The sequence below is a fragment of the Pinus tabuliformis genome, chromosome 6 (assembly GCF_031772625.1).
Source record: "Pinus tabuliformis cultivar Carrire ecotype Pingquan chromosome 6, CPIR1, whole genome shotgun sequence".
NCBI classification, from domain to species: Eukaryota; Viridiplantae; Streptophyta; class Pinopsida; order Pinales; family Pinaceae; genus Pinus; species Pinus tabuliformis.
The window spans coordinates 1,863,278,379-1,863,300,734 of NC_142292.1; the positions used below are offsets into that span (position 1 = coordinate 1,863,278,379).

General features: G+C 39.5%; 1 protein-coding gene across 1 annotated transcript; it reads right to left on the minus strand.

Moving 5' to 3' along the window:
* Window positions 1–360: 360 nt before the first annotated feature.
* LOC149266535 (uncharacterized) lies at window positions 361–18,581 on the minus strand. Its single transcript, XM_089408560.1, has 3 exons — window positions 18,416–18,581; window positions 660–801; window positions 361–544 (listed from the first exon to the last, which is right to left on the minus strand). The coding sequence occupies exons 1-3, from the start codon at window positions 18,579–18,581 to the stop codon at window positions 361–363; spliced, it is 492 nt and encodes a 163-aa protein (XP_089264686.1).
* Window positions 18,582–22,356: the final 3,775 nt, after the last annotated feature.

The following is a 22,356-nucleotide window of genomic DNA, read 5'->3' on the forward strand; positions in this document are numbered from 1 at the left end:
GAGTCCCAACTCAGCCTCAAAATATCAACAAAAAATATGATCATGTATCTCATCATGTCATAATGTCATATACAATAAAATGAAAGTCTAATCCTATTGATTTCCTCTGCCCCTCTTGCGAGAAAATGCCACAGCTTTCCCTTTCCCTCTAGATGTAGATGTTGGTGCCCGTGCTGGTGGAAATGGCAGTGGAGTCTGATGTGCTCTAGAAGCTAAAGAACTAGAAGTAGGAGCTATAGGAGGTAGACCACGTCCTCTACTGGTGGTAGTGGTAGCCCGGGCAGGCGGTGTCACCTCCTCCTCCTCCTCCTCCACCTGCTCCTCCTCCTGCTCCTCCTCCTCCTCCCCCTCCACTACATCCTACACTAACCAATCATCAGCAAAATCCATGAGAGGCCTCTCGGCCTCAATCCTCCATGCAGCAGTGGTGTCAATCCCATCCAATGAGATGGCATCCACATCAGGTGTCCTCTCAAGTTGCCTCACCCACAATCGAAGATTGTAGTAGACGTAGACCATGTCATTAAGTCGTTGGGACTCCAACCTGTACAAAGATCATGAAATAATAATTAATAATTAATATTATAAAAAAAATATTGTTTAATGAATTCAAAAATTTATTTGGAAATTTGCAATATTTTAAATGTTTAAGTGTTAACCTGTTGCGCTTCTTGTTGTGTATTTTTTCAAATACACTCCAGTTGCGCTCACATCCTGAGGAGCTGCATGTTTGGCTGAGGATGCGAATGGCAAGCTTTTGCAAAAGGGGTACCCTGCCACCATACATTTTCCACCATGCATCTACAACAGAATTACAAATATAATTTTAAATAAACATAAGAAAAAAATGGAATTTGAAGAGACAATGAAATTTGAAACAAAGTTACAAACTAAAAAATACCTGGCATTTTAATCGTCCTATCAGTGATAGCCATCTCAAAGCCAAATGTGCCACCTACCATCTTATATGTCTCAATTTGTTTAGAGATCTCTATACGTTGTTCTGGAGATCGCACCATCTTCTAGACACAGGATAAGAATCCATCCATGATCTCAGCATCAAAACCAAACCCACATGCATAAGAAAACGCAGGGTTCAGGAAAAGCGCAGCAGCATGAATGGGACGATGGAGTGTGTTGTTCCATCGCTCATCAATCACTCCCCATAGAAGGAGTTGTTTCTGAAACCCATCATCTCCCTTATCATCATAGTAGGCCTGAATGGCTTCTTTGGCCCTGTCCATGGCTTCATACAAATAGCCCATTGCGGGCTTCTCACCATCAACCAACCGAAGAACCTTTACCAAAGGTTCAGTAACGGCGCACACCTCCTACACTCCCACCCAGAAGTCTTCCTGGTATGAAACTAGTCTGCATACGGCCTCTCCTTCTGGTTTGCGGCTCATTAACAAAGTACACCACTCCTCTGAAAGAAACATTCTCTTCACATCCCACATAGAATTCAAGAGGGATTGAAGAGATATGAAACTCGTGGCAAACCATGTAATGGCGGGGCGCACCAACTCTTTGTTGTTGGTGAATCTTCTCATCAAGCTAAGCACAGATGTATGATTATATATAAATTTTGTGATGTTTTTTATGAGTCAACAATATATTTGACAAAGGGAATTTTCCATATGTCCTCTAACATCAAATCAATACAATGGGCAGCACAAGGTGTCCAAAATAAAGTAGGATGCCTGTCCATAAGCATTCTACCAGCAGCAACATAATTTGCATCATTGTCCATTATGACTTGGACAACATGTTGTTCACCCACCTCCAAAATAAACACATCCAGCAAATCACATAAAGTTCTTGCATCTTTGATTTGATGAGATGCATCAACAGATTTGATAAACATAGTCCCCTTGGGACAACTAACCAAGAAGTTTATAAGGGTTCTCCCCTTTTGGTCAATCCAACCATCTGATATAACAGTGCATCCTGTTTGTGCCCATGATGCCCTAAAATCCTCCAATCTTTGGGTGCAGTCACGCTTTTCATTTTGAAGAATCCGGCCTCTGAAATCATGATAAGAAGGGATTTTGTACCCCGGGCCAACACTGGCAATAGCATCAACAGTAGGTTGGAAAAATGGATTATTCCTTACAACGCTGAAAGGAATATCACTCCAGAGGAGAAATTTTGCCATCAACCTATCAGCTTGTTCTTTATCAGTTCTTTTTAGCATTGAACCGATAGATGGTTGTGAACCAGGTGTGGTTCGAGGAACCAAAAATGATGTTGTAGCTACTGGATTGACTAATGCTGCAGTAGAACCAGTGCCACTTGGCCCACTTCCTTCAGCTGACCTTTTTAGTTGCCTTTTGAGTTCTTCTTTGGCCTCTCTAGTGTGCTCTAATTCTTCCAATGCTCTCATGGATCTTTGGATAATTTCAGCATTTGTATTTATACAGGGCCCCACATCATGTCCAGGGATTTGTGCAAGGTGAAACTTCAACCTGTACACCCCCCCGTATATCTCCTTTCCACACAACTTGCAACTCAAGTTTTGTCTATCATTCGGAGCTTTAGGTTCACCATATTCCCAGAAAGGATCCAATTTCCTTGGCATGTTTGTTTTTGAACTTTGAATTTGCAAACTTGAAGTCTTGAATGGTGTTTTGGTGAAGTTGTGAACCTATGGGAAAATAAGGATTAGGATTACAATTTAGCATTTACAAAATTACAAGTTACAAATTTACAAATTACAATTTATTATTTTAATTTTTAATTTTTACATTGATGATTGTACAATGAAAATCCAAGTTACCTATAACCCAACCTAAAACAACCATTCCAAAGTTCAAAGTTTCAAACACAAATTACCCAACCATTCCAGAATCCAAACCCAAGTTACCCAACAAAATGGCAAATGCCAAAAACAATGAAAAAAACATAAACAATGTTTAAAAAAAATGAAAACAAGAAAAAAAAATTGGTTCCCATAGTCATACCAAGTTACCCATCCCAAATCAATGAAGAAATACAATTTTTTTTTAAAAACAATGGAAAGTTGAAAACAAAAGAAAAATGGTGCCCATACCAAGTTTCCCAACCAAAAACAATGAAAAACATACAAAAACAATGTTTTTAAACAATGAAAACGAAAAAAAAATTAATCCTCATACCGTTTCTATGGAGAAATCGGTGGTCTCCTCTTGATTTTCTCCTCTAAGCACTTAGATTTGGCTAAATAGTAAAAACCCTCTTCTCCAAGAGCTCATCTTCCCTCCGCGCGCGCCACTGTCTAAATGAGCAACTGAAAAACCAAAAAAAAAATTATAAAATCGTGATGCCCCGACCCCGCATGATTTTTTCAGTAAAAATCGCGATTTTTTGGAAAAACTCGCGATTTTTTGAAAAAAGCACGATTTTTTCAGTAAAAATCGGCAAAAAAAAAGTAGGCGATTTTTTCGTATAAAAATCGCGATTTGATCGGCAAGCTGAAAAAATCGCGATTTAATCGCGATTTTCACAACACTGATATTGACAACACATCCATGACTGTTGCTTGCTATTCTTTTAAAACAGGATGGCAAATTCAGAGGATCAATGATACTTCACATTTGAGGCTTCTATAAGATCATTTTCTGTTTAAAGGCAACGAAGGTTGTTGCCACATATTTATGGATATCTAATTATGTCAATACACTTGGTGCCCTGGCATAGCTGTTATCTAATATTTGAAGCACATGAGGAAGCTCCATTTTGATTTTTAACGTAAAATTTTTAAATGGAAAGTAAAGGGATTGGATTGGCCAAGATAAGGGGTGTCGTGCACTTCAGTTACAATTGTTCACACTATTGAAAAAATCATATTGCTTCACCAAGGATGAAAGTAGCATTGGCAAGGTTTGAAATTAGCTTCAAATGGTTAAATTCAAGCTACCATGATACATTTATGCTTCGGCTTCTTTAGCTAGTTTTTGGTTTTTAGTACCTCGAAGTTAAGGTGCTTCATATTTATAGATGCATTTTCCTTGCACATTTATGCAATGTGGTCTTTATTTTTGAGGATTTTGAGACACTTGTATCACTGGAGTTCAAATGCTTTTCTGGAGAGAGTTTTGAACTGTTAAATCAATTTATAGAACACGTGTTCTGATTTACATCATTGAAGGAAGTTGTTGCTTTTCCTTCCTCAGAGGGATAAAGAAATTTGTGGAGATTGGAAGGGTATAGACATTATTAACATCATATGCGGATTATCAATTTGATCCATGTATGTTGTCATGCCATTATTCTCCATTGTAAATTTGGTCGCATTTCAAATTGATTTTTAACATACCATTCCCATATTTAGTTTTTAAATTGCAAAAAAACTTTAATATTTGGGGGTCAGTAGTATAATCATATCCCCGACATAAGACATCAAACTCAAACAAAAATGTATTGGAATCTTCGGAGACCATCCCATGAAAGTTTGCCAAAGTTTTTGCAACAGGATAACCTTCATTGGTGCATGAGCTTGCAGATCAACAATAGGATATTATATGGTTGAGGTTTGCGTTCCTGTTACTAGATTTTCCATTTGATCAAAGATCCATCAGTAACCTTTAGGGATCCTATAATCAAGAGGTACTAACTAGAAAATATTAATATGCTGACGGGGTTCTGGGCCTTGACCAGGTCTCACAACACTGCTCAGGTCAGGAATTTTAGTTTCTCTTCTCACAATGGGTATTGCAGGAGATTCTTGCTCAGAAGGTTGAGGGTATGGTTCACTTGTCTCACCTCTCCCTTTTCTTAAGTTACAAGAGTGCCCCTCACTCTTATCAAAATGATCGAGATGCCTAATAGGTATTTCTTGGAAATTCTACTAAGATCCTAAAGTTTTATCATGAATCTCAGCGTTAGCTGCAGCAGATGACCCTCCTACTCTAGGGGCAATGATAGTAGAACCCTTCCCAAATACTGCTTGGGGGCCTACAGACGCTTGAGATTCTGATTTACAAATGATTTTGTCTATAAAGGTTGTTCTTCCAAGGCCAACTTGACCTTGGGTTTTGGTGATTTTTGAGGTAGATTTCTGATCTATCTCTATCTGATTCTTAGTTCTAGGTTTCTTTCTAGTCATATACACTAAACAACCTAAACGTATCAGCTGAGGGTAGGCACTAGCACAATATTTTTACTTGGGTGTGTGTGCAAGTTCTTACCTTTCATCTTTAATACCCAACCCCCAAGGACAACCTCCCCGACAACGGCGAAAAATGTTGAGCCAATTAATTGTTCCTAAAAGGAGCAATTAACTACTACACATTAATTTTTCAACCCGAGGTTTCAATTTTCTATTTTAAGGTTATCAACACATTTTATGCAAGATAAATGTTGATATGACTAGTTACTTCTATCCTATTGAAAAACAAAGTTGTAATGTTGAAGAAATCAACTCATAATGCAATTTATAACGACATCGAACCATTCATAACATCAACTTCTAAATTCTTTATGAAGGAAACAACAAAGGAAAACCTACTAAGAATTAAATTGTTACATAGGGAACAACAACTACAGAATGGAAAAACAGTATTGCAGAATCATATCATCGAAAGCAATTAAGTATGCAAGATAACGGTCTATGATAATCTACAGGAAACAACAGGAAATTATGACATTCATAACATATTAACTACAACAAATCTACTATGTAAAAATATCTATAAATCCTATTTAAAGCAAATCATATGATTTAATGAACAAGCAACGAGAAATTAAGAGCAATTATGCAAATGGAAATAATTGAGACAAAAGAAGTAAACACCAACTTAATAGTACAGGTAAATATAGTGTTGCTTCCAGGATCGAGCCTAAATCCCTAGAATCGAACTGCCTTATGAAAAGAATCAACACCACAAAAACTTTGAGTAATAAACACTTCCATTCAATTACAGAGAACTGATTACAATTGATGTCTTTGCAAGTTTGAACTTATGTCAAAAACAATATTACAAGTGAACAACCCCTTTCGAGGCTTAATGCATGTTTTTATATCACATCGGTAAAAGATAAGAAAAGTTAGTCTATTTCTGATAAAAAATGATCCTGAAAATCTAAAGATTCTTAGGATGCTCATTTTAAGCTACAAGATATCTTAATGCATCTGGAGGACCAAGTCGGAAACTCGTCGTTGACTAATTTGCTCCAAACAAGGTGTAACAACATGAAGCTATCCAATTTCCCATGATCATTCCAGGAAGTAGCGTCAAATACCAATTCATCAATAGATTCCTGTCCAAAATAAGAATCCATTTGTAAGTAAATAACACTTTAATGGTTAAATTCATTCATACGGATAATGAAATAATAAATGCATATAAAACACTCCTAGAATGCATACTTCATAAGTTATCATAGCCTAATTACAAAAAAGACTTAGAAAATAATATAAAAACGAAGGAGTAAGGCAAGGAAATTATGACAATTATGAGGTCCAACAAACTTGTGACCTTTCCCCTTCCTTTTCTCGTATTTTCCATTATTTTCATAAATAAAATTCCAATAAATGCCTTATGCCTTTCCAAAGCCTTTTCCATTTCCCTTGCCAATTTCCATAGCCATTAATCAATCACAAACGATCCCCATTACTATTTTTTTTCCCAACATTCAACTTGTAATACGTGTCCCATGACCTTGGTTGTTATTTTCCTTTATTAACATTATTACATGGATTTTTGACTAGGGTTGTTACAAAACCCTCCCCCTTGGGGGAACACCGTCCTCGATGTTCAATGACACCTACAACTAGCAAGACCATTGAAAAGAAAAACATACTGCCCATGGAGCTTTATAACTTAGCTCGTTGCAGTATTTACAATGAACAACCTACTGGAAAGAAAACCAACATGACAAACATAGAAACATAACAACATGAAAACCATACCGCTTATTGGAGCTTTATAACACAACTCATGGCGATATTTACATCCATATACATATACCAAAACACCACACCAAAGCATATACCAAAATACATCTACTCAACCAACGAATAAAAAAAAATACATAGCTCACATTTGATCATCCATCTCCCATGTAGCTTCGTCAGGTCCAAGTGTTTCCACTGCATTTTAACCTGTTCGATTGCTTAGTTCCTGAGCATGAGTATCTTTATTTACAAAATGCGATGAGGTTTTTACTGGAATTCTCCTCCTAGCTCTACCTGCAATACAGACCAGTCAATCACATGATCAACATATTTAACATACTTCTTAGGCAATGACACATGGAATACATCATGGACTTTCACTGTCAGAGGTAGTGCAATTCGATCGACTACTGGTCCAATCCTCTCAAGAATCTTAAAAGGTCCACAATACTGAGGTTCCAACTTGGCACATGATCCAATCCTCAAGAAGCTCTTCCTAGGCTTGATGCGCAAGTACACTTGTTCCCCAACCTGAAACTCCTTAAACACCGTATTATGATATGCATAACTCTTCTGTCTATCATGTGCTTCCTTTAGATTCTTCTTGATTACCTACATTTATTGTTCCATTTGTGCCAACATGTCTAGTCCTATCAACAACTTGTTCACTAGATCACTCCAACTGATGGGAGTATTACAACTCCGCCCATAGAGTGTCTCAAACAGAGTCATTCTCAGAGACTCCTGATACCCATTGTTGTAAGCGAAATCAACCAATGGAAGATACTCTTCCCACTTTCGTTGTTGATGCTTGACGTACATTCTCAACATGTCCTCCAAATTCCTATTGAACCTCTTTGTCTGTCCATTTGTCTGTGAATGATAACATGTATTGAAAGCCAACTTTGTACCCAAACCTACAAACAACTCTTTCCAGAACCTAGAGGTGAACTTGGCATCTTCGTCTGATACGATCTTCTTTGGTACACTATGCAACCTCTCTATATCTTTGATGAAGATCCGTGCTACATCATTAGCTGAATAAGTAGACTTCACTGGACTGAAGTGTGCTACCTTTGTCAACCTGTCCACCACAACCATGATAGAATCATGCTATCTAGATGTCCTCGATAAAACTGTAATGAAATCCATGGAAATGACCTCCCATTTCCACTCTGAAATCATAATCAGATGTAATAATCCACCTGGATGCTTGCACTCTTCTTTTACCTGTTGACAATCTAAGCACCTAGCCATAAACTCAACCACTTCATTCTTCAAATTCGGCCAATAATATAACTTCTTCACCAATGTCAATGTCTTCTGATATCCTGGATGACTTGAACATGATTTAGCATGAAATTATATTAGGATAAGCTTCTTGAGTTCACTGTCATTCGACACATAGATCTTGTCCCTAAATCTGATCAAACCATCTGCCGTAAGACGATAGTCCACTTGTTGATCACCTGTACCCTACTGTAATTTGTGCATAAGCTCCCTATACCCGTCATCCTGCTATCCTGCTTGCAATATTTGTTCCTATAAATCTATCCCATAGAAGCTCATAACTTCTATGTGATTTACCTGTACTCTCTTGCTAAGACCATCCACAACCATGTTCTCATTACCTTTAATGTACCTGATCTCAAATTCAAAATCACTGATCGTGGCCAACCATATAGCTTGTCTAGAATTCAGGTTTGGTTGGTCAAATATATATTTCAACCCACTGTGATCACTCATTAATGTAAACCTTCTGCTAAGAAGATAGTGCCTCCACATCTTCAAATCATGGATGATCAATCCCAACTCAAGATCATGTGTAACATAATTTTTCTCGTGCTCATTCAATTTCCTTGATTCATAACATACCAGCTGTCCCTCTTTCATCAAAACCCCACCAAGTCCTTTCTTGCAAGCATTTGTACATACCACAAACTCTTTGTTTGGATTTGCAATCTTTAAAATTGGAGCATTTGCTAACAAATGCTTCAACTGCTCAAAATTGTTTGCACATTCCTCTGTCCATTCAAATTTCTTACCTTTCTTCTACAAAGATGTAGTGGGATAGACTATCTGGGAGAAGTTCCTGATGAACCTCCTATAATAACCTACTAACCCCAGGAATGATCTTACCTCATCCACATTTCTAGGAGCTTCCCATTCCATGATAGCTCTTATCTTTTTTGGATCCACTGCTATTCCTTCCTTCAAAACTACATGCCCCAAGTAATGTAACTCCATCTGAAAGAAAATGCATTTATTGAGCTTAGCATACAACTAATTCTCTCTCAGCAATCTCAACATTGTTGCTAAGTGTTCGACATGCTCTTCCTCATTCTTGGAATATATCAATATATCATCAATGAATACAATAACAAACTTGTCCAGATAAGGACACAATACACTATTCATCAAGCACATAAAAGTAGATGGAGCATTAGTCAAACCGAAAGGAACTACAACAAATTCGTAATTCCCATACCTGGTCCAGAAAGCAGTCTTGTAGATGTCCTTTTCTTTAATGTGTACTTGATGATATCCCGATCTCAAGTCAATCTTCGAGAACATTGCTGCTTCCTTCAACTGGTCAAATCAATCATCAACATCGACAATGAATACCTGTTCTTGAAGGTCACCTTGTTCAACTATTTGTAACTGATGCACAATCTTAGAGTACCATCCTTCTTCAAAAACAACATTGGTGCACCACAAGGTGATACACTTGGCCTAAGTATCCCTTGTCAAACATTTCCTTCAGCTACACCTTTAATTCCACTAACTTTGGTGTACTCATCCTGTATGGTACCTTTGATGCTGGTACTGCTCCTGGTACCAATTCAATAGAAAAATCCACTTCTCTATGAGGCGACAAATCTAGAACCTTTGCAAGAAAGACATGTTGAAACTGCTGTAAAATGGGGCACCTACTCAAAACTTCCGCATCCTCAACATCCTTATTTTTATCACTGGAAGTATGTACTGCAAATAACACACCCTTTCCTACAACTGTGGTTTTCCTACATAGTTGTAACCATTCTGACTGACATTGCCTTCTTATTACCCTACAAGATTATTTTTTCCCCATCATCATCCAAGCACTCAATGACCTTGTCATAACAGTCCACTTTGGTCCCGTGAAGATATATCCAATCCATACCCAAAAACATACTATATGATCCCAATGTAAACACATTAAAATGTGTTGACATAGGCATACCATTCAACTCAAATTCACTAGCTCTTGCCCAGTGATGAACTATTTTCTTAGTCCCTGTGGCCAATTGCACTAACCAAGACTCTGCATGCACTTCTTTATTCAAACTACGCTTATCCACCAATTCAAGATTACCATAACTATTATTAGATCCATGGTTAATCAAAATAGAAACAGCTTGATCACAAAGCTTACCATCTATCTCGATAATAGATGCTTGGTGATTTGCCTATTTGTTATCCAATGCTGCATAGATCCGTGGAACACTCTATCCAACATCCCCCACTGTCCACGCTTCTTGTGCACTGTAGATCTGAGGCCTACCACCCTGATGTTGTGGAAAATATCTCCTACGATGCTCTCCACCACAAGTCCAACACTATAAAGGTTTCCTACCATCACCCTTGTTCTGCTCCTTAGACCGAAATCCCTATCCTCTATCAGGTGCATGGAACTTCTTAGGCAGTGTTGCATTTTCTTTATTACCTGTGTCCTGAGGTCTTGTTTTCTTTTTATCCCATCTCCCTTTATTCTTATCATTACCTCTCCAATCCTATTTAGTCTTAGATCTACACTTTGATTGTTCATAACAATGCTTTAGATTCCTAATGGCTTCCTCCAATGATCTAGGCTCATCAAACTCAATCTTATCCTTGAATGCTACCGACAACCCACTGATGAGTCTATGAATCTTCACTTCCCCCCCTTAAGATAAGACACATACCTCAATAGCTCCAAGAATCTACTAGTGTACTCCTCATCATTCATGGATCCCATCTTCAGCTGATCCGAATTTAAATAGGAACGCAACAAACTACAGAGATAACCATAAACACAAAGATGCAGCGGAAATAATACTTCATTTCATTAATGTAAAATACTGAAATATGCTTACAAATAGAAATGGATGTAAACCAACTAGGGCGATGGTAGCTTATCTATGAGAAGAGATGTGGCAGCTACATGCCTCGGAACTGCCTTACAATGGGGCTTAAGGGCCTTTTTATTATTGAACAATAAGAGCAAACCTTAAACAACCAAAACCCTAACCCGAGGAGATGTAACACCAAGAGTTTATGGGCCCCGTTGGGGTGAGTTGGACAACCAACTTCCCGGGGTTGTGACTTGGTCATATTATCTCCATTTGATGCGCATGATAACCCGTTGGAAAGATCTCTCCGAGTACTATGATGGAAAAAACAATTTTAAACAAACAATCGGTGGCTGTGGATTTCCAAAAAAACGTCGTTCAGGGCCTCAAAATGGCTTCGAAAGTTTAGCGCCCAAAAAACTGCTAAAAATAGTAAATTGTGCTACAATTAAGGAAATTGAAAAACTGAAAGAAGCAATGGTGGGGGTCCAAGTGGAATTGGCGGGTGGCCACCAATATCCACCTGGATCATTCTTGCGCCCTTAGGAAGCAATGGTCCCCATTGCATTGAGTTCCTCCATGAGATGAGGAAACTTTTGTTGAACTTGGTCCCTGGTGAGCCACTTGCCTTGGTGAAGGAGTTGGCCTGCTTTGACAACTTGATACAGCTGGATAGTTTTCTAGCGTGTGCTTGATCTGTGTGTCCATGATCCAATCAGTTGCAGCTTGTTCCATGCAATCTGGATTTAACTCCGTGGGTGTGAGTTGTTCTGTGATGTCCTATGTGTTTAGTAATGGTGGAAAGTATGGCCGAAGGCGGTTTGCATTGAACATTGGGTGCAGGCCAAGGAATGGGGGAATGCTGAGCTCAAATGCATTATATCCCATAGCCTTGGTAATGGTGTAAGGACCATATCGGAGTGGTCTGAGTTTCCAATAAGCTCTAGTAAGGCATTCCTTTTGCAAATGCAACCAGACTTTGTCGCCCACCTGAAACTTGTGTGGTACCCGATGTTGATCATGTCACTGCTTGTACTTGGCATTTGATTTCTCCAGAATGTCATGGACCTGCTGGCGAATATGTTGGATGTGCTCAATGAAGCTGTTTTCCTTATTTGTTTCGGACTGGACATGAGCCGAATCTGCATGAGTAGCTGCAAATGGCATGGCCACATCAATGGGACATAGTCGCTGGAATCCCAAGCTCACTTGAAAAGGGCTATGGCCAGTCGAGCTGTGGAGAGCCCAGTTGTAGCTGTGCTGAACATAGGGGAGGCTCTCATCCCATGTGCATGGATTCTTTGAGTTGTACATGCGCATAATGTGTATGATCATCCTGTTGACAACCTCTGTTTGGCCATCAGTTTGAGGATGGAAGGCTATGGACTTAGTGAGTTTGGTACCAAAATGTACTGAGGAACCTACTGTCCCAATCTGAGATGATAGATTGTGGGATCCCAAAGTGTACCCACACTCGTTCAAAGAAGAGTTTAGCAGTGGCTTCTTTTGTGATATTCTTCTTGCAGGCCGCCATAATGGCCATCTTCGAGAACCTGTTGACAACCACAAAAACACAGTTGTTTCCATGCTTAGTAGAAGGAAGGCCTGACATGTAATCCATGGAGATGGATTCCCAAAGTCAACTAGGGGTAGGCAGTGGGGTATAGAGGCCTTGCTTCTTGATTGTTGGTTTGGCAATGGCATAGGGAATGCATGATCTGATGTACTTCTCGATATCCTGTCGAAGATTCGGCCAATAGAAATACTTCTGCAGTACTGCAACCGTTTTCTCGACCCCAAAATGCCCAGCAACCCGACTGTAGTGTGCTTCCCAAATCATCTTGGCACGCTGGCTTGAAGGAACACAAAGGTGACCCATGTGGCATAACAGGGCATCCTGGAGGTGAAAATCTAGAACATGCTGACCCTCCAAGAGTGTCTGGTATGTGTGGCTGAATTCTGGGTCGCTTTTGTAGAGAAGTGGCCAATCAGAAGTCTCGTGCCCACAAGAGTTGAGCACAGTGGTTAATGCCATGATCGATGGTCGACTGAGGCAATCTGCAACATTATTGGTGTTGCCCTTCTTATACTTGATATTCAAATGGAACTGTTGCAGGTATGTGGACCACTTCTGATGGCGATCATTCTGCAATTTCCCTATGGTCTTTATGACTACATGGGTCGGTGGTCTGTGTGGATGACCGTTTCCTTCCCCAAAATGTACTGCTTCCATTGTCGACAGGCCTGCAAAATGGAATACATGTCTTTGTCAAAAGTGGGATACTTCCATATTGTGTCTGAAAGTGTCTCACTATGATATGCCACTGGATGGCCATGTTGAGTAAGGATTGCCCCAATAGCATAGTCAGAGGCATCTGTCTTGACCTCAAATGGTTGTTGCAAGTCTGGTAATGCGAGCACTGGTGCCGAGCAGAGGCGATCTTTCAACTCTGTGAATGCCTTCTGTTGAGATTCAGACCAAAAGAATTTTTCTTTCGCTCCTCCCTTGGTGACTTGACTCAAGGGCCAAGTGATATGAGAAAATCCCAACATGAACCTACGGTAGAAGTTGGCAAGACCTAGAAAGCTGCGAAGCTCTGTCAGAGTGGTTGGAGATGGCCAATCCTGAATGACTTGGATCTTGGCTGGATCCACATGCACCCCATGTTCATCAATAATATATCCCAGATATTGAACCTGAGTCATGCCAAAAGTGAATTTCTCCAAATTCGCACATAACTTGTGTTGCCGCAGTGTTTGGAGAACCGGTCGAATGTGGTGGAGGTGCTCTTCCCAACTCTAGCTGAAGATCAGGATGTCATCCAAGTATACCACTACAAATGAGTTGGTGAATGGCCGCAATATGTCATCCATTAGCCTCATGAAGGTTGCAGGAGCATTCGTTAATCCGAAAGGCATAACCAACCATTCGAAAATTCCCTCCTTGCCTTTCAAGGCAGTGTTCCACACATCGGAGGGTTCGATTGGTACCTGGTAATATCCTGACTTCAAATCAATCTTGCTGAAATATTTTGCCCCCTTTAGTTGGTCCAAGAGGTCATCAATCCGTGGGATCGGGTACCTATTACGAACAATGATCTTGTTCAACGTCCGATAGTCAATATAGAGTCTCCAAGTCCCATCCTTCTTCTGTACCAACACGATCAGTCTCCCACAGGGCGATGAACTTGGACGGATGTGACCTTTCTACAACAACACCTGAATATGCCTCTTGATTTCATCGTTCTCTAAAACGGAGCACCGATAGATTATTCCATTGGGCAGCGGCACACGTGGGGTCAGATCGATGGAGTGCTTGACCTGAGAGTGCAGAGGAACCCCTGCGGGGCAGGTAAAGATGTCCTTGTACTCCTCCTCCATGACCTTGTCCATCTGTAGTTGTCGTGCAGAGGGGCCCTGTCTGGAGGTCGTGGCCACCGTCTTCTTCTTTCCTTGAGGGCGTATCATCAGGAAAACAAATTTCCTGGTTTTGGAAATGAGCTTACTGCATTGTTTTGCAGTAACCAAAGAGATGGCGGTAGGCGGTGCTACCTATGGTATCCTGTACAACTTATTTCCCAAAGTAACAATAACAGCACAGGGCCTTGATTCATACACATCATGTCGCTTCCACAAGTATGGTTGTCCTAATAATACATCACAAACTTCAAGGGGAGCAATGTCACACAATACCTCATCCGTGAAGGGCTTGATGTTGTATGGAAGGCGACACTGCTGGCTCACGCGAAGATCTCATCCTTGGTGAAGCCACCCGATGGTGTACGGTTGTGGATGTGTTATGGTCGGTAAGCCCAGCAGCTTCATGACCTTTGCCAAAATAAGGTTCTTTTGGCTCCCACTATTGACAATGAACTATAGTGGGGAGCCCTTTACCCACATCTGGGAGTGGAAGAGATGCTCCTCCTCCTCTAGATCTTCGGGTTCCTCCTTCTAGATCTTCGTGGTGGCAACGATGGCATTGGGCTCCGCATCGATAATTTGCTTCCCTTTGTCATTCCCCTTGTCGGGTTTTGACTCAAAGTCGGAACATGCATCTGATTCTGAAACCTTTAGCTCGGCCACCAGTGACTGCTTGGCCCGACACTCACTTGTGTTGTGAGTGGAGCTCTTATGGAACTCACACCACTTTCCCGTGTCCTTTTTTGGCTTCACGACACTATTCTTTGCTTGCAGCTTTGGCGGGTTGTCTTGGGCTGCCTTGGCTTGGCTTTGTCCTTTGTTTTGCAATTTGGGGGCACCTTTCTCTTGCTTCAGATTCGCAGATCCAAAGTCTCGCTTCTTCTGTTTAAACTTTTGCTCGACCTTGACGACATATCGGTATGCCGTGCCGAGCGAGGAGATGTTCAGGAATTATATTTCTTCTTGGATGTACTTGTGCAGGCAGCCATGGTATTTGAGTACCAAATGTTGCTCCGAATCCTTGATACCCAACTTTGTGCGAAGGGTATGGAAAATATTGGTAAACTCCGGCACATCTTGGTCCCTTCCCTGCTGCAGTGTGGTCCACTTTATGTATTGATCCTCATAGCTTCTGACAGGGTAGTACTGCTCCTTGATGGCATCCCGGAATGAATTCCAAGTGGGTGCAGATGAAAATAGTGAGCCTGTACTTTCATCCTTCTGCTCACAGTAGGTTTCCCACCAGTCCTTGACATGGGGGGCTGCTTTGAGAAAAGCGAAAATAATCTTTTCCTGACTGGGAAAATCATGAACATAAAAATAACACTCTAGCAGATTTAACCATTTATCCATGGCATCTACGTCTATCTGACCCTCGAATATGGGGATTTCAAAATTAACTTGTACCTTAAACGGTGTGTCGTTTCCAAAGTAGCTATTGGAAGCTGATGCGTCGCCCTTAGGTAGCCGCTGAAGGATCTGGGCAAAGTTGTCCATCATCGCGTTGTTTTGTCGCTCGAGGGCTTCTTTGAGCAAGATTTTGATAGGATCTCTTGCCCCCTCGTCTTTTTTTTCATCCGCCATGGGAGGCCGTCAAGATTTGCGAGGCTAGTCTTGCAAAGGTTCGACCAGTTCAAGCCCTAACTCCTTATATCCCGACCTCATTGGGGACATGCAAAGAAAAACAGAGAAAAAGCAGATCACTCTGATACCACTGATCCGGATTTAAATTGGAACGCAACAAATTACAAAGATAACCATAAACACAGAGATGCAATAGAAATAATACTTCATTTCATTAATGTAAAACACTGAAATATGCTTACAAACAGAAATAGAAATAAACTAGCTAGGGCGATGGTAGCTTATCTCTGAGAAGAGATGTGGCGGCTACATGCCTCTGAATTGCCTTACAATGAGGCTCAAGGGATTTTTATTATTGAACAATAAGAGAAAACCTTAAACAACCAAAACCCTAACCCGAGGAGATGTAACACCAAGACTTTATGGGCCCTGTTGGGGTGAGTTGGACAGCCAACTTCCCGGGGTTGCGACTTGGTCATATTATCTCAGTTTGACGCGCATGATAACCCGTTGGAAAGACCTCTTTGAGGACTATGACGAAAAAGATGATTTTAGATCAAATTTATCGCTGGTGTTAGATTTAAAAAAATACGTCGTTAAGGCCTCAAAACGGCTTCGGAAGTTTAGGGCCCGACAAAACTGCTAAAAATAGTAAACTGTGCTACAATTAAGGAAACTGAAAAACTGAAAGAAGCAATGGTGGGGGTCCAAGTGGAATTGGCGGGTGGCCACCAATATCCACTTGGATCATCAGCTCATAGAATTATTTTTCCCTATCATCATAGTATCTCTCCGATAGATACTTCTTCCTTAAAAGTCTCTCCAACTCACTCCAAGTCAACTCCTCTTCCCAAATGCCCTTGACATTTTTCACATCTTCCAACAAAATGTTAGCTTTACCTTTAATACTAAAAGTCGTTATCTTGGCCTTCATGTTCTTTCAGTATCAAGTAATCTAAAGAACTTATTCATCCCAAGAAACCTCACTTCTGCATCATGTGACTTATTCATTTATCCATCAAATGTAGGTGGCTTGGATTTCTTGAACTCATCCGAAAAATATTCCCTGCCACTCCTCCTATACGGATGATAGTGATGATGACCATGATACTTGTCTAAACCAGAACTAGAGTAAATATCATGTCCATTACCTTGTCTATCTTTTGTATCTAGGAACCTGCCATCTCTCACCGTGTCATCTTTATCTGATTTGTGCCGACAATGTGACCTGCTACCATATGCTCCATTAGTCATGTCCTCATGTCCATAACTGATTCTAAACGGTCATTCTCTTAGCAAATGACCATGATACTTGTCTGAACCAGAACTAGAGTAAATATCATGTCCATTACCTTGTCTATCTTTTGTATCTAGGAACCTGCCATCTCTCACCATGTCATCTCTATCTGACTTGTGCTGACAATGTGACCTACTACCATATGCTCCATTAGTCATGTCCTCATGTCCATAACTGATTCTAAACGGTCATTCTCTCAGCAAGTATGACCCGCTCTGAAGGATAAATGCATTGACCTCTTCTTGTTTCTCATGTGCCCAAATGATTATGTCATTATCTTCTTTGCAACTCCTTATTTCTATCTTCAAACTTCTCAATATGTTTGATATGTCAGGATAATTCCCATCACCATGTTTCTCATTTGATTGGTAGGGAGAGTCTCGTGAATTGTAGTATACCATATTGCTAGTCATCTTTGCTCTTCTCTTCCTACAAATATATCATGTCAACTAAAACCAAAACATAAACAAAACCAACATCTTAGTATAGTTTATGGGAGGATGTCTCGTCTGCAAGGCCAACCATATTAGCACACTATATGTATAATCATAATCATCATAGTATATAAACATCATCTCAATCATCATCCAGTTACCATGCATGACAATACCAATTACATACGATGACCTCATGCACGAAAACCATAACCATGACAATGCATCCATAATAACATATAGACACTGACATGCATATACAACCGACATGCATTCATGACAACGACATCCAAACAACAACATCACCAACTTTCACATGACAACATAACTGTAACAATGACCACCACCATGCATACATAACAAGCACATGACCACAAGCATAATAAACATATATGCAACTAACATGTACGCATGACAACACATTCATCCAAAGAGAAAGGGAAACTAGACATCGCCCAAGGAGAACAAAACCATGCTCTGATACCACTCTGTAACACCCTCCTCCCACATTTACTTAAGCTAACTGACCAACTGGGGTAAACATGTGACGAAGAGTTACTATGATATGATTCAACTCCCCATATACAGTTAGGGAAGTGGAACCGACAAGACAAGACCAGTTTGACCTTCCTCAGGAGCTACAAAACCTTCAGGAGACAATCAACCCTTCCAAGTGCCAACCCCTAAGACAACTTGATTTTTTGCTGAACTAGACCTCTAGTTGCTCCCATGACAAGCCTTCCATGTGACTGAGACCCTCCAGTGACTCCCACAACAAGGATCCATTCGACTGTGGCCTTTTTAAAGCAGTTCTGTGCCAGTGACCCTGAATTCTGAGCCACTTTTTCAGGGATAGGACTCAGGCCTCTTCCGAGCTCCATAACATTTGTCTAATCAAGGATTCCAAAACTAGTAACTTAACCCACGCTGTTAGCGGGCTTCCAGAGCATTTGTCCAACGAAGGCTCCAAGAACTAATAACTCAACCCACAACCATAATGAACATGAGCACCAACTAGAAAATACAGATAAAACCCACAACACCATGGCTATCCAGTAAATTAAAAGGCTAGGCAAAACCACTATCAATCTAGGAAATCTTCCATGCCAATGACAAATCATAACCAAGAAACCACATGCATGTGCAATGCATGCCAAAACTAGCAAGGAAATCATACATGCAACTCGGTATCTGCAAGAAAAACCCACTGTAGCCGTTGATCCCACTGTTCCCTTGCTCTTTCTTTTCCTTCTTACTCCAAATCCAAAGTGTGCCACACTCCTCCAAGAGTGCTCCAAGAAAAATTAAGTGTCCAAGAGTATGAGAGAGAGAAAATAGAATGCGAATTCCAAATATTAAACTGACAAAAGATGTGTACTGATCTTCCATTATTTTCCTTCAATTTCATCTTCACATGTAACCCATGAATTTTCACTTTCCTTTTCTCCTATTTTCCATTATTTTCATAAATAAAATGCCAATAAATGCCTCATTAATTTCCAAAGCCTTTTCCATTTCCCTTGCCAATTTCCATGGCCATTAATTAATCACAAGTAATATCCATGACTATGTTTTTTCCCAACATTCAACTTGGAATACATGTCCCATGACATTTGGTTATTATTTTCCTTTATTAACTTTATTACATAGATTTTTGACTATGGTTGTTATAGTAAATACCTGTGAAAAAGTTTCAAGAAGAGGATGGAGAACTCTATATTATGAAGAATAAAGTATAACACAAACATAGGAGATACCCAATGTTAACATGTATTACAATTGAGCTGGATATACTGAATATCTGTATCAAAGGAAAACCGCATAATAACAACATAACTGAAGTATGAGCATGCTAAATGTCATAACTCATGACTCTAGGTAAACCTCCATGGCTATCATGAGTAGGTTTGGTCTTCATGACTAACAAGACAATGGAAGAATTAATCAAATGCTTCTTAGAAAAGAAAAATAAAAAATTGAAAAATGAAAAATTCCAAAATAATTTTTTTTGTGACCTCCTTGATGGAGGAATGTCAACAGTTGACTTGTAGCATTTTAGTTCTAGATACCATAATAACCTAAATAATGACAACACAATAAAAACTGATAATTGTGGGATACAAAAGAAATTCCACCTTACAAAGTGTTGGTAATCTGGAATAGAATATCATGATAATTTATTGAAATAAAAAAAATAAAAGAAACATTTGGAGACTCTCCAATTAAAAGTGAGAGTGGTAATACAATGTTGGTTGTTCTTGGAGATGGAAAAGTACGAAAACATGCAAAAATAGTACTGAAAAGATTCATAAATGATAGCTTTACACAAACATGGGCAAGGTGAAAATGATCAGAGCTAAAATTGAGAGTCATGAAATAGTAATGTGACAATCAAGTAGGCTAGTTGAGTCCACAAAAATGATGGACAATAAAATGGTAAAAGAGAGTTCTCTTAACCTTGACTTAAATTTCACATGTACATATGTATTGCAAACATGATATTGTTGAATAATTGTGTGTGTGTGTGTGTGAAAATGCCATTATGTTTAACATGGTTGTCAGGAGTCATTGGAATAAAAATATGGTTGCTTACAAATGGCATGGAAAGAGTAATATGTTGACAAAAAGAAACCTCTAATGAACAAGACCCTTACGTTGTGATCATGGAAAAGAAAAAGTAGTATGACCTCGTTCACATGAATAGAGATAGTGTTGTCTTTGGACTCTATTTGGTAATGTGTAAAATGGTGTGTTATATGTATATGTGCATGTGTACATGTGTATTGTTTTATCGTGCTATGTGTACATGGCATTGTGATAAAGTATTCTAAAAAAAAAATTGCAAAGTACTTTAAAAAGAGTAAGCAATTCTTGATTGGCCTAGCTCTGATGGATGAAATGGTCATTAGATAGTACGGGGTTACAAATTGGTGTTGTTGACTCATTTGAAATTTCACTAACTAATTTACTTATAGTAGTGTCCAGGAGGAGAAGAATTCAGCTCACCTAGAATCAAAATAACTAGGAGAGTTGGTTAATTGAAAAGGTAGTTAACTAAAGATTGATTTGAGTTGATGTGGCAGGATAAACACGTAAATGTAGATTGGATTCCCTGGAAAATATGTCCTAAGTTGATGAGGATAACTATAATAACATAATGTGTATGAGACCATCAATGTGCATATAAGTGAAAGGGAAAGAAACCCCATGTTGGAAATAATACTGAGAGGGGGGGGGGGGGTGGTGAATTAGTATTATCAGATCAATAAAACTTTTTCATTTCCATACTTAGATACATATACGCTACTTCATTCAAGGGAAACCGCGTGTATACGCAACTGTGTCTAAAGAAACTAGCGTATATCTAAAATACTTATGATTCAGTTAATCCATTAAATGTTGATCTTTAGTTAGTGTATCAGAACTTCATTAACCATATGAACAGTAAGCAAGTGCAGTAAAATAGAACAAATCATCACACACAAGAAGCACACATAAACACCATGATATAAGGTGGAAACCCAAAGTGGGTGAAAACCACCTGCTGCAAGTCGTCTCTATCTTCTTTCAATAAGATACTTCATTTTACAATATTTTGTACTGGTGCAGTCCTTTACCAGTACGCAGGCTTCTACCTGCAGAGGGCTACAACCCTCTCCGTTTTCCAGACTCTCCTGGATGGGAGCTACAACCCCCTTAGCTCTTGTACTAGCTAAGATACTAGTACGTAGGCATCGGCCTACAATCTTCTTTCCTCCAGGTACCACGTTTCATACATTTTCAGACTGGATACTCCTGAACTATCATTGAAGCTCAAAACAATCACTACTAGCATCATCAATCTCTGAATCATTGAAACACTGAAACCCTGTCAATCAACACAATCACAAAACTCTGCAAAATCAATCAGAACCAACTGTATCATCAAAAACATGCATCAGAGTGCATACGCTACTTGGAAGTGCTGAATCTGCGTGTATACGCAACTTCATCAAGGTGAACCAGCGTATATGTCATTAATTACTTATTCATAACTTCTTTGCACTTCCTGACTTCTGACATAACCAGATCATTACATATACAAGGATAATATATGTGTTAGCACCCAGATCTAGTCCATCGGATCACATAAATATGAGTCATTATGATCTTGATCCATATTAGTTCTCATCCATCAATACACAATCATCCAACCAAGATATGTAGAATACTAACACTATTAAACAGTCATCAGAACTCATCAACAGTCAGAACCACCTGTAACTTCAGACATCATAGCTCAAATGGTATACGCTACTATGATGAATCAAACCCGCGTACATACGCGCTTTTTCCAAGGCCAACCCACGTACAAATCTAAAAATATTTTCTTATAACTTTGCAGCTGTACCAAACATCAGTCATACTCATAACATTTATATTACATGCGTTAGTATGTAGATCTAGAATAAGCATAATAAACCATATAAATATAGTTCATTTCAAACCATTTGATCCCAATCTCTCCTTAGTTCTTGTTCTCCATCAACCGGTGAGATCCTTCCTTAGCTCAGATCAAGCAATGCATCATCAACCCATAACCTGCACACTCGATCTCATACTTCTTCAGATTTTCAAGACTTTTTCGATATGTTTGCCTAATTATCTTCTTCTCCT

What these genes read in the sequence shown, in the direction of transcription:
- LOC149266535 (XM_089408560.1), bottom strand. Translation starts at nt 18,581, where the DNA reads ATGGAGCTCGGAAGAGGCCTGAGTCCTATCCCTGAAAAAGTGGCTCAG. An exon ending in TGTCATGGGAGCAACTAGAG is followed by an intron (nt 802 to 18,415) that starts GTCTAGTTCAGC and finishes ATTCTGTTGTAG; the next exon opens with ATGCATGGTGGAAAATGTAT. An exon ending in CACAACAAGAAGCGCAACAG is followed by an intron (nt 545 to 659) that starts GTTAACACTTAA and finishes ATCTTTGTACAG; the next exon opens with GTTGGAGTCCCAACGACTTA.